This window comes from Lipophrys pholis (assembly GCF_963383615.2).
Source record: "Lipophrys pholis genome assembly, chromosome: 8".
Classification (NCBI taxonomy): Eukaryota; Metazoa; Chordata; class Actinopteri; order Blenniiformes; family Blenniidae; genus Lipophrys; species Lipophrys pholis.
Genome location: NC_137630.1, coordinates 9,688,393 through 9,706,331, shown reverse-complemented (window position 1 = coordinate 9,706,331; position 17,939 = coordinate 9,688,393). Strand labels below are relative to the sequence as shown.

At 41.1% G+C, this 17,939-nt stretch overlaps 1 protein-coding gene across 2 annotated transcripts in view; it reads left to right on the top strand.

The window, feature by feature from the left end:
• ptpn11b (protein tyrosine phosphatase non-receptor type 11b) overlaps window positions 1-17,939 on the top strand; it is a 48,635-nt gene that overhangs the window by 20,093 nt on the left and 10,603 nt on the right. The window contains exons 2-10 of one of the 2 annotated variants that reach the window (XM_080470102.1): window positions 1,011-1,133; window positions 9,812-10,006; window positions 13,864-14,056; window positions 14,139-14,255; window positions 14,326-14,439; window positions 15,894-15,990; window positions 16,147-16,226; window positions 17,141-17,296; window positions 17,700-17,831. In XM_080470102.1, the coding sequence (XP_080326228.1) occupies window positions 1,011-1,133; window positions 9,812-10,006; window positions 13,864-14,056; window positions 14,139-14,255; window positions 14,326-14,439; window positions 15,894-15,990; window positions 16,147-16,226; window positions 17,141-17,296; window positions 17,700-17,831 (1,207 nt within the window). Of the gene's footprint in view, window positions 1-1,010; window positions 1,134-9,811; window positions 10,007-13,863; window positions 14,057-14,135; window positions 14,256-14,325; window positions 14,440-15,893; window positions 15,991-16,146; window positions 16,227-17,140; window positions 17,297-17,699; window positions 17,832-17,939 lie in introns of both variants that reach the window. The other variant, XM_080470101.1, reaches the window with a different exon arrangement.

Sequence of the window (17,939 nt, the reverse complement as noted above, 5' to 3'; positions counted from 1 at the left end):
GAGGCCTAAAATATAACTTTTAAATGGTAATTGCATTAAATATGACCCATAAAGTCTTGGCATGTTATTTTACCAGACAGAAAATGGGTTAGCATGACTGGAGCAAGTAGCAACCCATCCAGTCCACCGTGAAATACACCAAATACCAAATACTAATGTCATTATTGTCAAGCTCATGTCACACATAAGGCCTGTGGGCCATAATCGGCCCACAAGAGGCTCCTATCCGGCCCCAAGCAAATGATAAAAAAAAAAAAAATATATATATATATATATATATATATATATCAACAGTTTCATCACATATTTTCTGTATCACAACAAAGAAAAATACAATTTTAAGGTTATTATGGCACTATATTACCAGTTAGTCCCACTCAAGATGAAGGCAAAATGTCTTAGAGACCCTTGAACTTGTGCAAAAAAAATGGTACATTAATCTTGAAGTGTATTTTAATATTTATATTCTATACAGTTTCAGCTGACTTGTGGTGGTGGAACGCTGTAGCCAATCCTACCTGACTGACACAGAATGGAGACAGTCACTCACACATTGTATCTGAGTATCTGGAAAAAATACACACATAGCTCTCAAGTCTATTGAACTTGTTTTAATAAGGGTTGTCACATGTTTTCCACTTTGAGAAGGTAACATTACACAGTGTTCAATGCATGAATTCCCTCTGTAAAATACGTGGGAAGATATGTGAGTAAAAAGATAGATAAACCGACAGAAAACCCCCTCATGGCCATAAACACTACCGAAGCAATGCTTCTGACTGAAAAGGCTTTCTGACGTCTATAGTAGACACTTCACTGTCATCCATTCATCTCTATACCCAAGGTTGGACCTATTGGCACACCGGAGAGTCTCAGGCTTAGACACAGTCGTTGCTACAGACAGATTACAGTCACCAAAATCTGCCCAAGAAAAGTCAACACTTTCTAGACAAAAGCCTTTCTGACAGATGTGATATGACCCTTGTTCATTTTTGTTGATGCATCTTCAGGTGGTTCCACCCCAACATCACTGGAATCGAGGCAGAGCAGCTCCTGTTGACCCGGGGCGTCCACGGCAGTTTCCTGGCCCGACCGAGCAAGAGCAACCCGGGGGATTTCACCCTCTCTGTCAGGTAACTGTACTTCAAACTTGACCTGAGAGACATGTTGAACGATTAGGAAGAGCTCTATTGGAGATCATGAAAGCTGCACAGAAGCAGAACCCGAGTGCAAAAGTCAAGAAATCAACCCCCTTAAACCCGAGGTGCCTTGACTGTCTGAGGATAAGACCTTACTGACAGAAGTGAAAAGTTCAGCACTCAAGATCAGGCAGGAGATTCTCTGAAATCCCTCCACGTGTGCAGCACCCGGTGATGTAACCGTATGTCTCCGGGTGGATGGATGACATTTAAACAGGAGCTGTTTTGTGAGAGTGATTTTCTAGGAACATATTAGATAACGCATTAGGAATGTGCGCTTTGGGAACCAAGTTAAAAAGAGCAAATGTCTACATTGGTTCAGTGGGGTGGAGTTAACCAAACAAGCACAGTGGAGTTATTATCTTGGAAAAGTTGTCGCTCGTGCCTCATTTCTACTTTTGTTAATCTCTTTAATTAGGAGACTGTGTGTGTGTGTGTGTGTGTGTGTGTGTGTGTGTGTGTGTGTGTGGGGGGGGGGGGGGGTTCTGGTAAGTAGACCTAGCACTACCGGCCGTGGTGATTACAGAAAGCAGGAAACAAAGTGAGGCAGAAGAAGAGAGAAGAGTGGCTCTTCCTTGGCAACGGAAGCTTTTAAGAGATACATCAGTCGACTAAGCGCCTGGAAGAAAGCCCAGACTCATTTGTTACTCTGCGACTGAAGCTGGCATGGTGACACGGGCAGGGAGGCATGCGTGCGTGCGTGCGTGCGTGCGTGCGTGCGTGCGTGCGTGCGTGCGTGCGTGCGTGCGTGCGTGCGTGCGTGCGTGCGTGCGTGCGTGCGTGCGTGCGTGCGTGCGTGCGTGCGTGGAGGAAGACTGAAACACAGTGAATCACACAAAAGGAAACAGAGCAGTTAGACAGCTACTCGCTTTAAAGTGATGTTTTGATAGTCTGTTAGGGCTTTGACCTTCTCTCTCTCTCTCTCTCTCTCTGTGTGTGTGTGTGTGTGTGTGTGTGTGTGTGTGTGTGTGTGTGTGTGTGTGTGTGTGTGTGTGTGTGTGTGTGTGTGTGTGTGTGTGTGTGTGTGTGTGTGTGTGTGTGTGTGTGTGTGTGTGTGTGTGTGTGTGTGTGTGTGTGTGTGTGTGTGTGTGTGTGTGTGTGTGTGTGTGTGTGTGTGTGTGTGTGTGTGTGTGTATATAAAGTGTTAGAAATCACACACACCACCGGAAGGCTGGTGGTGGGGCGAGTTTTAGCCACAGTTTGTGGTCTTAACAGACTTACACACACACACACTCTCTCTGAGGTCAAGTGCAGAGTCACCAGCGACAGAAGGTCTGACACCTAAAACTCAGGAACTAATTAGTGAAAACGTAAAATGAAGTACAATGGATAGATATATTGAACTAATAAAATTAAGGTTTGTGTTATTTAGAGGCGTCAAATACATTTTAGTTCAGGGGCAACATACGGCCCAGTTTCATCTTAAGTAGGCCGGACCGATAAAATTGTGTCATAGTAACCTTTAAATTTAGAGTTTTCTTTTGCTGTGGCGCAGAGTACACAAAATGAAAATGTTTATATTTTCACAAAACCAAACAATTACTCCCGGAAATGACTACAATGTCAACATAAAGCCAGTTTTAATTAAAAAATTCAACTTTTTTGAAGTTTTTGTAATTTGCTTGGTGGTGTTTTGGGCCAGATTGGAGCCGCTTGCTAGTTGGTTTTAACCCTCTGCTTTCGATGTTACAGTAGTATAATGTTGTTACTGGAATCGGATTTTGCAACTGAATCAAGCTCACATGTTAAACTGCTGCGATCGTTTGTTTTGTGCCTGGTTTACACCCGTCACTCGATAATAGACACAACTGTCGCCTGCAAGTCAAGGATGCTGGTGTGAAACTACAGTAGAGAGAGACAGAGGATGAACTGAGAGGTTTTATCTGAGGAGCAAAGCAATCAGATGTTCTGTGAACACATCTGTCAGGTGCAGTTAATCGCTATCAGATTCATACGCTTGCATTATTTAACTCATAATTGAAATAGATAGGATTGCTTTCTCATATATGTTGCTATTGTTAGCGTGTGCGAACTTTACTGCAGCTGCAGAGGCTTGTTGGACCTTGAGGAGAAGCAGCATGAGCCTCCCACGGCTTTCCAACTGCATCTGACTGTACATTTCACTGAGTAAACACTGGAGCTGCCTGCACCGGCCAGCAGGACTAATGGCCGGATTCATTCACTGTAAGTGGTGCAGAGAGACTTTGTTGTCTTATCTTCCTCTGTGTGAATCTCCCCCTCTTCTCTCCCCGTGTCTCTGGTTCGCCAGCAGAAAGATGAGGCGTCTGAGCGAGCGGCAGCTCTGAAGTCTGAAATGCTAATTAGTCCATTTCTGAGGAGTTTGAAAATGCAATCAATTCAGAGTTTTTCAGAAAAATTCAGAAGAAGACGAAAGAGAAAGTTCTTGGCAAAAAAAAAAAAAAGTTGTGGCATGATTTATACAGGAGTCAAACTCTGTAAGGAGAGCAGTCTGCTGAAGTTTTCTCCATCATATTTCATGCTCTTTATACACTCTAAAGTCCCAGAGAAAAAAAAAATGTTAAGGGGCAATCTTGAGAGAGAATTTTGCAGGGAAAATTACCACAGAGAGCAAATGGATTTTCTCCCATCTTCTGTGTTATATAATGCCATCCGGGGTTTACTCTGTGTTTCCACTGCAGCCGGGCTATTCACAGGCTCCATGAAAGAGAATTTCACCATTATAATTTTGGATGTCACTCTGTGAATAGATGCAAAATATTTCAAATGGATCCACCGGTCTTTATATATTGTTTCCTTGTCCATGTGCTTTATATTATAGGGCCTCAGTCGAGTGTACAAACAGTTTGAGCAGAAACTTTCTCAACGACGTAGAAATGCCACTCCAAGAGCTTTTTTTAGTCGACAGGACAATGTAAGAAAACAGAGACGCGTGCACATGAAAATAAGTCATTTCTTTTCATGTGTTTCCACCTGTTCGAAGAGGAGGAAGTTTAAACTAATATAACCCCTCATCTCTGAATACTGAACTATATTATACCAAATAGTATATTGTAGTATCATCCACTCTTAATTTGTCTATTATATATTAAGACTAGTAATTATAAACATAATCATAATATTATCACAGTTTATATATTACAAGTGTTAACGAGCAGTTTTACATTATCAACATATCGATTCTAGAAAGTTATTTGTACATTGGGCATGAACAAATATAAGGTATAAATACAAGCTGGATATCCATTCACATTCTCTTACAAGCATTCATACAATTATATATTAAAACCAGTGCATGCTCAATTAAACAAGCTAAAATGGATAAAAAAGAAGAGTTTTTTTCTTGATACAACTACTATGAATGAATAATTAGGAAAAAAACAAATAATGACAATATTAAAATATGACAGAATATTTTTCTGCCACTTCATTCATTTGATAGGGTTATTGTCTTCTATTATTTATTTCAGATGAATAGATTTTGTCAATACAGAATTCACTACAGGCAGTTTTTTGTCAAATATTGGCATTAGGAGTTTGTGTGTTTTCCCTGTGGCGTCGCCGTACAAACGAACGCATTTGGTGACTCGTTTCCAGTGGGTGTGAATGTGAGTGCGTGTTAAAAAGCGATATATAGAAGAGGGATGGAAGAAAATTCTTAGTTGTCTGACACATCTGAGTGTCGGAGCAAAGGCATAATGCAGGATGTCCTTAATTCCAAAAACCCCGTCGACTTTCTGCCAGAAGAAGCATTTTTCTTCCCCCTGCAGCTTATCAACTTGAGCTCCCAAGACACAAAATGTACTGACCTATCGTCTGAAGTTTCCTGTCAGGTTTGAACATGCCTCCTTTAGGATTTGGGTTAAAATCCAAGTGTAGCGATGTGTAAAGAAACAGGAAGGGAATTGAAATAAAGGCCAAAACTTTATCAACTTCGGTTTGATAAGTGGGCTGCGTATGGTGCAAGGGATTTCTTAGTGCTGTCAGGCTCTGCTTAGTGATAAAAGTGTGCAAAGAAGAAAAAAGCTCAAAGCACTGTTTCACAGATCCTCGGCTTTGTACATACATAAATATGTGAATTTTCCTAAAATATAAATCCCATTCGTCCTTGTTTCTCTGCTTCATCTTCCCAGTGTTGTGCTTGTTCCACTTAGTTCAGTCGCACTGATCTGAATGCTGTTTGTTGCTAAATTTCACCGCGTTTCAGTGCTGTGGCTGTAATGAATTTTTAACACATGGCACATATACGCGAGCTGCCTGCTCCTCCGTCAGGGGCTGCAGCTGAATAGCAATACAGCGATCAGACACAGAGGTGCTGTAAAGAAGCATCCACCCAATCCGCCCCTCTTCTTCACTGTTAAAGAGGGAGAAGCAGCTGAATGTGGTGGGAGCGTCATCCACCCTGCACGAGAGTCACACACACTCACATTCAAACCGATTGGCTTTATAGAGTGACCTACTGGGAGAACATGTTTTTCCCACTGTGAGGAAACGGAGGTAACTACGACAGTGACGTACGACACAGTGTTTTTGTTTGTGCTTCTGCTTCTAGTCCTGCCCACCTTATAGGATTTTTAAAAAATCCCACTCGTATGTTTGATATTTGATTATTTACAAAAGAATTTTAGGATTTAGTAGAATTACAGACAGCTCCCATAACATCAAATTAAAAAAAAGAACATTTTCATACTCTAGAATATCAAACAATTATTGATTGACATGGGTTTCAATTTTAAGACTTGTGCCATAGGAACAATGAGTTTCTGCATTTAGGTTTTATTTAGCTTGGACTAAACGTGGAACTCATGCAATGTACAAACATAAAACAATATAAAATGGGATAAAAAAAAAGATTTTCAAACATGAATCAAGAAATCGTTAATCTCCGAGTGACTCATACACTGGATGTATGTATGTGGATGTACAGATAGAAATGCAGGTGGGTATGTATTTTAATAAAAGCATTGGTAGGATCATTTGGGGATAAGGAGGTTTATATCTATGTATGGACTGGTGGGTAGGCAAAAAACTTTGCCTTTTAGCGGGTAAAAAAGTCTTGACTTTGTGTGTGGGGGGGGGGGGATTCATTTTGCACACCATTTTCTCAAAAATGACAATAAAATGTATTTCTATGTGAATTCTTTTGCAAAATCCTGCAGCAAATGACACAAATTGCAAGTCAGAAAAAAACTTTTCTTTTTATGTCCCCCAAAGCTGAACTATGTTTTCTTTGTTAGTTCTGTTTTTTCTTACTCAACACATTGGCACACATTTGCACGCACGCACGTAAATAAGTGCGCACGCACACACTATATGAAAAGAACAAATTACATATCTTCCACACAAACCGTATGTACTGTATCTTTTTATTTTAATCTCACTTTTTTTGTGTGATTCAACGTGTGTGATTATCTATTTATAGATACAATTTATACCTGTCAGAATGAATTGCTCGCGAAAAGAAACCTTTACAATGAGAGTGATCTCGTGGTTAGCACTTTCGCTTCACTGCAACAAAAAATCAAATTTGCTTTTGGAAATGATCATTCAGTGTGGAATTTGCACGTTCTTTCTTTTTCTCCCCCACACATCCTTGAAACTTTAATCTGTGACTTGCGTATTAGCAGCCACAGCTGTGTGTTGTCCCTCTTTGTTCCTCTTTTCTTCGACGTCTCGTTGTCCATTGTTCGCCCGCATGGATCAATGCAAGCACCAAACAGATTGACGGGGTAACGTTCACACATGGTAAACATCGTGGGCATTTCATTCATACATTCCAAATACACCGCCAACGAATCCTGCAGTTTTATTCATACCCTGTTAAAGATTAGCATTTTTATGAGTTACAGACTTTTTGGCTTTTGATCCTGCTCTTTTGTGATTATCCTTGGAAACAACGACGGCAGAGCTGAGATTAATCTCGCCCGTTGTTATCAGTAAATCCCACTATTTGTGTGGAGAATTCAAGAGTGACTGAAGAGTCTTATTGCAGACGTGCTGTTTTAAGCTGATAAACACTCAGCAGCTGAAATAATCACGCATGGTGCTGACGCCGATGTGAAAATGCAGAACTTCATCCAGAAAGGAAGAACATTCATGTACTTCCCGTAGATTTAATTGCCATTTTAAGGCTCCAGCTCCAACAGTAACGACTATGATTTGTTGTTTTTAGTGTGCAGGAGGTTTACTGTAATTGTTGCATTATCGATCAATCCATTTCTAACATGGATTACACCATGTAGGGATTGCCCCTCTGACAAGCTCAAATTTGGTATCATGAACTAGATTTCTTAGCATATAAATGCCGGTTTAGCGCATTTGAGCTGGAACTCATCTGTCAGGCACTGCGAACAAATCCCCCCCGAATCAAAAAAACACATTCATATTCCATCAGCCAAGAAGAATGGATGTATGGACGAACGGATGGATAGATAAGCTTTATTGATCTGTGTGGGAATATGTTGTGCTGCAGCACCATAGACAACAGAAAAAGTGCAATGAATATACCAACATACGACAAAAACGTGTATTATAATAACTGCAATAAGGAAAAGGAAGGAGGAAAAGAAAATGAATGACACAATAATATATGAAATTATAAAACAATTAATCAATAGTTTAATGTTAGGAAACATACATATCAATATTGGTGGATTTTTCTTTATATTAGATTTACAGCTTTTCCAATTTGTCATTTATGGCAATTTAATAGTGTGTGTCTGTATTCTTCCTGGCTCTTGTATATCTGTCCATTAAACATATAAACTGTATATATCAATACCTAAAGTGTATTTTCTTGTTTGTATAGTTGTTACACACACACGGATATCATTTATGTTGTTTTACTATAGAAATGTAAGTCAGGAATTGTGATCCTTGTGTAAAGGCCTGCAACTGTCATACCTGTAACTGATAAAACATTGGAAAAAAAGAATTATACTCCTTTTTTTTTAAACACGGAACATAAGAAACAGGGGGTGAGCTAACAACACCTAAAAGGCTTTATTTGATGATTTATGTCCAGAGGGATGTGTCACTATGAAGCAATAGATAGGAAAGTGATTTCCCAGTTTTGAACATTTATTTATATCCTGCCATGAAACTCTGCATCTTTAATAATTTGAGGATCAGACCGCAGCGATCCATAGCTGAGCAGAAGTAGATGCTGTCTTCACCTCTCTGTGTTGAACTTGTAAAGAGAGCTGCCATATTGCAATAAATCCAGGAAGGTTATCAGCGTCTCAGCGTGGGAGAGCAGGGAAGTGAATGAAAATCTAATAGGATGTGTTTGGCTCATTCCAGAGTTAATGGTGTTAAACTCTGAGAGAAAAAAGGGGGCTTTGGCCTAAGAGTGGAGAAGGGGCCTTTAACGGGGCCATAGACCTGTGGCTCCCTGCCAACAGCCACTAATAGAGCCATAAAGCAATTACCAGGAAACACAGAGAGAGGGAGAGATGGATTATGGGTTGGATAAATACAAGAGCAGAGGAGAGAATGTATGGCATGCTGAGTGGGAGGACGGAAAGAAAAGACAAGGGGAACGAGAAATTCATTAGGACGGCAAGAAAAGTGATGGAGGGAAATAGGATTTGTGCCATTCGATATGACCATTATCTGATAATCAGTTTGAGGTGGAGGAGGAGGGCTGTTGCATCTCCACCTGCAGATCTGATACGACTCTCTCCCCTGTGGTCCCCGAACCTGCCGCTGCCCGAGCAGCTCGCGTGTCGTCATACTTAATATGTTTACCCCATGTTTTGTTTATCTCAGCCCAGGAACCTCGTGCGATAGGAAATGGAAAAGTACATTTACATAGCCGAGGTGCGTTTAGTGATTGAGCTGCAGCTCGCTCTTCTCTTGCTCGCAGGCAGATGCCTTGTAGATCAGCACTGTGTGTGTTTCTGTGTGTGCGCTTCTGTGTGTGTTTACATTCACGTGCACTTTTTCAGACCCGCTGGAGGACTTTGAATATGCAAAGTGGTACCAAATGTTTTCCAGCTTATCAGGTTTTGAACTCGCTGGCCTCATGCTTTCCTCCACATACATCAGATAAGAAATCTACACAGTGTTGAAATCAGGTGGAGAAGATTTGTGTTGTTTTGATTGTAAAAGTCAAAGTGGAAAATATAGTTTGTGATTTAAAAAAAAAAAAAAAAAAAAAAATGCATCTGTGTTTTAGAATTTGCAATTTCCCTTCTTCACGATTTTCTGTAATAACGTGCGCTTGATCCTTTCCTACAGTTGGATAAAATGTTCTATAAATAAAATAGGCCGCAAAAGAAACTAGAGTCACAAATGTGGCAAACCCTTCCCCAGAAATAGACAAATTAATGCAACCTCATGTGTGTAATTTTTTAAAATGGTTAGAACAAAAATGAAGTTCCGAAGTGGGAGCAGATGGCTCGATAAGCTGGACATGTTGCTACTGTATATACATTTAAACTGCATGAGTGTGGGCGAAAGTCTTGGTGTGAGAATACGCTGTATGGAAATGTGTGTGGGAGGCTGTTTGTGTGTGTTCAGCAGTTACATTTCTGTAGGGTTCTTGTGTAAAATGTGAAGAAGGAAGAAAGAAAAAAAAAAGTCCCCTCCTGTTTCCATGCATGATAAATAACTTTCCTCTCCTCTCTCAGGCGTAACGATGAGGTGACCCACATCAAGATCCAGAACTCGGGCGACTACTATGACCTGTACGGAGGCGAGAAGTTCGCCACGCTGGCCGAGCTGGTGCAGTATTACACGGAACAACAGGATCTGCTGCGCGAGAGGAACGGGCATGTCATCGAGCTCAAGTATCCACTCAACTGCAAGGACCCCACCTCTGAGAGGTGCCTGCAAACCTGCACGCAAACACCCTCGTGTGCAAGTCGGCTCGTATTTGCATGCGCCTTTTAAAAGTAGTGGGCCAAATTTGCAAGATTGTATCGAGAACTTAAAGTCATTATAACTGCGCCAATGTTTACGGTTCGCCACAGACAGCTATTTTTATTGCGACGGCTTCAGGGTGTCTGGCAGGATGAGGCTTTTCAGACCATCTGAAAACCACCAGTGTACTTATTGCTATAAATGTCCCGACTCTGTTTGTGAAGCCCGCAAAGAACAAAACCCCCCCCAAAAAACGGAATCTGTGTTTGAATTTGAGCATTTCTGGCACCTCTGTGCAAAGTTTGTGATGCGATTCCAGCTCGGTTCACCTTCAAAGGCCGTTTTGACATCAGTGGAGGTTTTTTTATTGAAAGTCAACAGGGGGAGAAGAACCACAAAACAAGTAAACAAAGAACACAGGTTATTAATAATTAAACTTTGCTTTCATGCCTCAAATGAGAACTTTTAGAAGTGTCGGGTGTTTTGTGTTGTTTCTGTAAGTTAATAGTGGAGCGTGAGTTAGCGGTTGGCGAATGTAGTGAGAAGGTCGAGGGTTTGAGTCCGAGCCGGGCCTTTCACGGTGGCGTTTGCATGATTTCCCTGAGCCTGTTTGGTTTGTCCTCCCACAGTCCAAAAACATGCATTTGATGCTTATTGTTGACCTTCAATTGCTCCTTGGTATGAATGTGAGTGAGTCTCAAATTTAAGGCCCTTTGCTAAACAGTGTTGTAACTTTATAAATGCGTCACATTTATTCACCCAGTTATAAAATGTTACCAATATATTTTTATGAATATTAGGAAATGTATTTAGTACCTTGGAATATCTTTTTGGATTTAAGTTTTGCTCTAAATGCAGCGTGTACAGTATCTCAGTTTTTAAGCCTATTTTAAAAAAAAATAATAATAATAATTCTTTCTCAGTGTTGCACACAATAATTATAGACTGATAAAAATATTCTACTGGATCTACTTAAAAAGAAACTAGGCAACTTTTTGCATAATTTATTTATGTCGATCAAGCAAGATTGCTTTTTATTTAAACTATTTATTTATTTATTTTTTTTACATGGAACATAAAATCCAAGTAAAGTGAACTTTTAATTTCTCAGGATCCTTACATCCATCTGCACAAACTGGAGTGTATTGATAGAGTATTTGTAGTCTATCTTCCACTAATACAGCAATATCCTCTGCCTCTTTGTATCTCCAGTCTGGCCATCTGTGGTGCTTTGGAACGCTGATGGCTTATGGGTATTGCAGTATTTGGTGTTTTGAAATACCGAATCAAACACAGGATAAAGATTGACTCACATTACTGTTTTTATTAGATGTGTTATTCATGTTCCGGAACAAAAAAAAAAAAAAAGTATTTTATTTTGAACAAAGATTTTTGGCTTCAATACTAGATACATTTGTGTAAATACACTAACCAGGATATATATTGTTGATTTTACAGATTCCATTATGTTAGATTTACTTCTCAGAACAAGCATTCATTGCTGTTGATCATCAATGTGCTTCTTTTGTTTAAAAGGGAGTGAATCATGGTAGAGGATGTTCTGGTTCCTTTGTTATTAAAAAAAAACAACAACAAAAACAAAAAGTGCCTTGAATTGAGGAAAAACTCAAAATTCAGTAAAACTGTATGGAGCCGTTTGTGCCCTTGCACTTTCTGAATTCAAAATATTTTAATAATGGTATTATCATTAAAATTCTGATATGGCATACTCCTACTTCTCAATATAAATGGCAAAAATGTAAAATATCCTGAGGTTGCAGAGTGTAATTATTGATCTTATGCGATGCAACACTTGAAAAGTAAAATTCCCCTCGAGCTCTGTTTTTGTCCCATCTCCCTCCAGAAAAGCTGCTCAGTGCTCCACTATGTTTAAATGCTTATTTTTTTTTTTTTGGGGGGGGGGGGGGGTGATGCACAGAAGACTCAGAGGGGATTTAACAGTGCCAAAGACATTTTGCTGAAAACGGCTGCCTGCTGCGACGGGAAAGCAAGTTGATGAGAAATCAGAGTATGAACCAAAACAGTGGGGTTGAAAACAAAAACATGGTAATGTGGCTTGTGACGCTATTGTCACAACACAATTACACTGGGAGCCTGCAGACAGGGGAAGGACAATAAGTTCTAACTATGCACAACGTATTAATTACATAAATGTCTACACATGTTGCATGTGAAATGGATGCACTGTTGCTCACACACACACACACACACACACACACACACACACACACACACACACACACACACACACACACAGTTTAGATATACGTCACTTCAGCACAGATAGGGACAATTTCACAACAGGATGTTTGAATGAACTTCATGGGTGGTGCCTCTACGCAATATCATCCTCTGCGGAGTACACACTGGCTGGATATACTATCATCCCACCTACACACCTTGTATGAGCAGCTGGTGTATTAATCCCGGGAGTACATGCGCAATGCTTTTGTTTTTCTGTCGCATTTTGCTTTGTGTTGAGCAGGCTGTATAGACTGTCCTTTTCTTCATATCTGCAGATTGCAGCATGTAGATCAACAACAGCCTCTTCTGCTCTCCGGTTTTGGTTTATGTGGTTTTTCCACTCTGCAGGCGTCTCTTGTTAGAGCTTCCGACACACACATACACAAAAAAAAAAAAAACGTGCAGGCATGCAAGTTTTTCATCTCTAAATCAGAAAGTGAGCGAAGCCGCAGCGATATAAGCGCCACTGTCATTGTTGAGTAGGAGTCTCCACACACGGTGCACCTATAGATAAGCATTATGTTGAGCCCCGGGAACAATGTGGAGCAATTTTCCTCCTTGCAACAGGAAACGCATTATTCATCCTCCCCCTCAGTCGGTCAACTTTCTGTCTCGACTCTTTTCACTTGTCTCGCTAATTTGTCTGTCTTGCAAGAGCACATGGCCCTCAGGCTGAGGTTTTCAATCTCCACCACAGACAATGGACAAGGTTACTCTCGCATCAAAAATGGAATGATATGCATTGTGTTGTTGAAGGAATGAAGTCTGACTGGCTCTTTTTTGGGGGGTTTATTCGTAGCTGCAAGGTTCACCTTGATACTGCAGACAAAGGCAGCAAATATTCAGTCATTCATTATTAAGGCCGATTTAGACCACATTAATGCACCTATGCAAAAATCCAAAGCTTTGTTTACACAATCCATGAGTGAGGAGGATGAAGAACATCTTATTTCTCCTGCTCACAAGAGAAACAAAATCTCCATTCAGCCTCAGATAGGGAACAACCCCCCCCCCCCCCCCCCCCCCCGCCAGCTTCAAGCGACCTCATTATTCATTCATTATACGTTTTATGAAACTGAAAGATGTTCATACAACCTTTTAAATCACGCTGTAGAGAATTTTCCTGTTTGATGGCAACGGCATAAATACACATCTGCTTCAAAGTGAGTCTGTTTATACTGAAATTTCCATCTGTGTTCTTCAGCCTCTGAACTACAAAGTTCTGAAAGCGGTCTCCCCCCCTCTTCAGTTTATAATAATTCAATGACGCACACTGACATAAACCCTAATTATACATGGAATAATGATGTTTGTTTAACTATATAATCCTGATTTGTTTCACAGAGGTTTTTTCACAGGTCGACATTGAGCAGTAGTGGATGGGAAAACGCATAATTATCTTATAAAGCACATAGTTTTTAGAATTGAATGTAGGACAAATTCAATGCAAAATAATGTGTGAAAGTGGCGCTACTATTGTTGGCAGAAGTCCGTATTTGCATGTTATGGTGTCTGGATGTAGTTGCTGAGGTTGGATCTTCTCGCCGGTCTCCAGGTGGTACCACGGGCATCTCTCGGGCCGTGACGCGGAGAAACTCCTCACAGACAAAGGCAAAGCCGGCAGCTTCCTGGTGCGGGAGAGCCAGAGCAAACCGGGAGACTTCGTCCTCTCAGTCCTCACCAACGAGGAGAAACACGAGAACGTGGACCGCAAGACCAAGGTCACGCACGTCATGATACGCTACCAGGTGAGACGACTCGGCCCGGGCCGGCGGTCATGGGTAACCTCGACTTAACTCGGCCTGAACTGGTGAAATGTGGCTTCAGCAGGACGGCAAGTACGACGTGGGCGGTGGCGAGAGGTTCGACACCCTGGCCGACCTGGTGGATCATTACAAGAAGAACCCCATGGTGGAGAAGAGTGGCATCGTCGTGCACCTCAAACAGGTAAAAACTGTGAGTTTACACAGCTTAGAAGAACTCGTTTCCCCTCTGCTGACTCTTCTTCTTCCTGCAGCCCTTCAACGCCACCAGGATAAACGCCGCCAACATCGAGAACCGGGTACGAGAGCTCAACAAGGTGGCGGACAACTCCGAGAAGCCCAAGCAAGGATTCTGGGAGGAATTTGAGGTGTGCAGCCTTGAAACGGTCACTGCCCGATTTGTTCCCTTTCCATCATCATTCATGAAAAAGGGAAAATTTATATCTTATTTAATGATGCTGTAGTCATTTTAACGGCTCTGTATTCAGCAGTTTTATTAATTGAGGCTCCAGCTAAGAGCCCGATAACTCAAGTCTTATGGACACGGGATAATTATATAAAGTGATTTATGTAAATAACTGGAGTGCCACCTTGACTGTGATGCCATTTTAACACTATTGGAAAAAGCTTTAAAAATGAATGACATATATTTGTTACATGAACACGGTATACTCATCATTCACTTTGCTCCTCTGTGATTTCAGTTGCTCATCTGTTTCATATTCTCTCTGGGGTTTTTTTTTGTTGTTTTTTTTACACTGAGTCACTTGTTTTCTCGACTATCGTGGGAAATCTAAATGTATCTCTGCCGTGTTGACCTTTGAGTGATGATGTTGGCTGAAGCTTATCTTGTGCCTCGTGTTCCCGGTGTGTCATTTTCATGCAGGCCATTACTGTGAATTATTTCCATTGTGTCGGCTCGTTATTATTTGCTGTGTATTACCCCAAATAGCGAGCTTTTTGCAGCAGGGACTGGCGCAATTGTTGGATTATCTGCTCCGAGTTTCAAATCCTTATTGAGATGCATCTTTTGTGTTAAACTGTGTGTGAACCACATAATACAAACAACATTAAAAAGTTGTGGGACTGACTCATAGTTTAGCTGCACAGTGTGAATTATATGGAAATCAATTCAGACGAACAATGCGAGAATAACGGCGAGGAGCCGGATTAGTATGTATGGCTTACACCTGCTTTTATTTATTACAGCTAGATTAATGCTGTAATTGCGTGGCGTATCCTTCCTTTCAACGGGCAGGCCTGAATCCAAAATGAATTTATAGTTGCAAACGTGAATAAAGAGTCCTGGAACAACATGAATACTGAAATACACACTTTTCTTCTTGCGGCTCTCCAGACTGACCCCTGCTGTATTAAGAGTCTGTTGCACTGTTCAGTGGAACATTTAAACGTTAATCAGAGCATATGCACTCGAAGACCACTTCATTAGGCACACCCTAAATGAAATAAATCCAATTCAATAGCTCAATCAGAAGTTGGATTTTTTTATTTTTTATTTTGAGGAAGAAAGTTCATCAAACTATTGTTTATTGGGTGGATGTAGTGGCTGTTGTTGTGGTGGCCAAATCTAGATTTACAGTTATGACCTTAAAGTGGTGCATAAGGTTAAAATATAACCTATATGATATCAATCTAATACGAACTTCATTACCTTTGTAAATGAATGGTAGGCCTGGTGTACTGACATTATATTCTAGTGTGCCTAATCAAGTGTAATAAAGTTGCACTGTAGTGGAGAGTTGTTGGTTTGGAGCTCTCCGGACTGACCTCTCTTTCTTTTATTGTCATTTCTCTTCTGCAGGTACTTCAACAGCAGGAGTGCAAACTGCTCTATCCCCGGAAAGAAGGCCAGAAACCAGAGAACAAGAGCAAAAACAGATACAAGAACATCCTCCCATGTGAGTCACGCTGCAACCTGCCGTTTCCTGTCTCTCCAGCTTCCTGTGGAAATAGTGACACGAGCCCTCAGCAGAGGCCTCGGCTTTAAAAGCTGATTGTACTTAAAAAGCTGTCGTTTTGCAGCTCGCTGACGTGTTGAACTTGGTGTTTTTCAGTTGACACGACGCGTGTGGAAATCAGGGACGCAGATTCAGATGTTCCTGGCTCAGACTACATCAATGCCAACTATATCAGAGTGAGTGAGTGTGTGCAGCCATGAATGGAACAAAGAAGTCAGAATATATCAACATCCTGACGTGGACATTTTGATGGTTCAGGTCTGCAACCCGGGACTCCAACTTTTGGGTTACATACATTTCAGCATTGAGGTTTTGCACTTTAACATAAACTTAACAAAAAAAAAGGTCTGAACCGCTCAGATACAAAATTAAAAAAACCAAAAAAATGTTTTAACCTAACTTGCAATATTTGTCAATTCCTGTAGTATTTTACCATAAGAATCACCTAAGAATCTCACAAACTTGATAAAAAAAAAGATTGAGAAACTGTGTGACAAAGGGTTTTTTTTTTAACCAAAAATAATCAAGGCTTTTTTTGCCTGCAAAAACAAGGTTTTTAACCCACAAAAGATTTTGTCACAAAAGATTTTTTCCCCCACAAAAACAATTTTTTTTCTTTTAAACTTGCATAGACTTTTTTTTTTAAAACCTGCTAAATCAAGGGGTTTTTCCCCCTTAAAAATCAAGGTTTTTGCTTGCAAATTATTATATTTTTGCTGATGAAATAAAAAAAAAAAATGTTTGCACGCAAAATCAAGGATTCATAAATCCTTGATATTTTTCCTGCAAAAACTGGGTGTTTTTTTGCCCATGAATTCCAGGAAATTCATTCTGACCCGAACCCTAACCCTTACTTTACAGCACTCTTTTATCTTAAAAACTTAAAAATATCTTGAGTTGAGACAGTTTCACTCATAACAAGTAAATCTGTCGAAATCTGCAGCTTTCTGCTGTGCAAAATGACATATTTACAAAGACGCATCATCAGGAAGAATTCTGAAGTACAAAGGCAGCTGTAATAATAAACAGGAAATAAATTCATTATTAGATGCGACTGTTTCAAATATTGTGAATCTGTCCTCCCACACAGAGTATGCATGAGGAAGGGCGCCACGTGGAGGAAGGCAAAGTCTTCATCGCGACACAGGGGTGCCTCCAGACCACGGTCGTCGACTTCTGGAAGATGGTGTATCAGGAGAACACGCACGTGATTGTCATGACCACGAAGGAGATGGAGAGAGGGAGGGTGAGCCGCCTACCTCAAACACACACCTGGAGGTTTGAGCTGAGGGTCTGAGTGGCGACAGCCGGGCTTCACAAAATGTTTTAAGGATTAAAAAGACTTAATTAGCGAACCTCTTTGAGGCGAAAGATGCTGTTTGGTGTCAGTAAGCGTTTCTCCAGGGAGGTGGTTGTGTGGCGGTCGTCGTCGGGTGATAGTGAGTGTGTGTGTCAGGTGTGGGGGTTGGGAGGGAGACGGCTGGCGATAGTATGACAGCTAAGCTGATTGAAAAGCTGCTTGAGATGAGCCGGGTCTTTAGATTGCAATACCCACCACCCTCACTCTGTCTGTCTGTCTGTCTGTCTGTCTGTCTGTCACCACCTCATCCTCTCTTTCTCTCACTCTCTTGTTCTGTGGCGATCCTCAGAACAAATGTGTCCGCTACTGGCCGGACCTCCACGCCAAGAAGGAGTTCGGAAAGGTCCTGGTGAGGAACGTGGATGAGCGGCCGGCACAGGACTACATCCTGAGAAAGCTGGAGGTCACGCGTCTGGACCGGGTAGGGAAAGCCGCACGCTCAGCGTGTGTTGACCCACTGACCCGGGGTCAGATTATCCAACCCTTCACGCTTACGAGGAACAAAGGAACACAAGCAGCGGATCGCAAC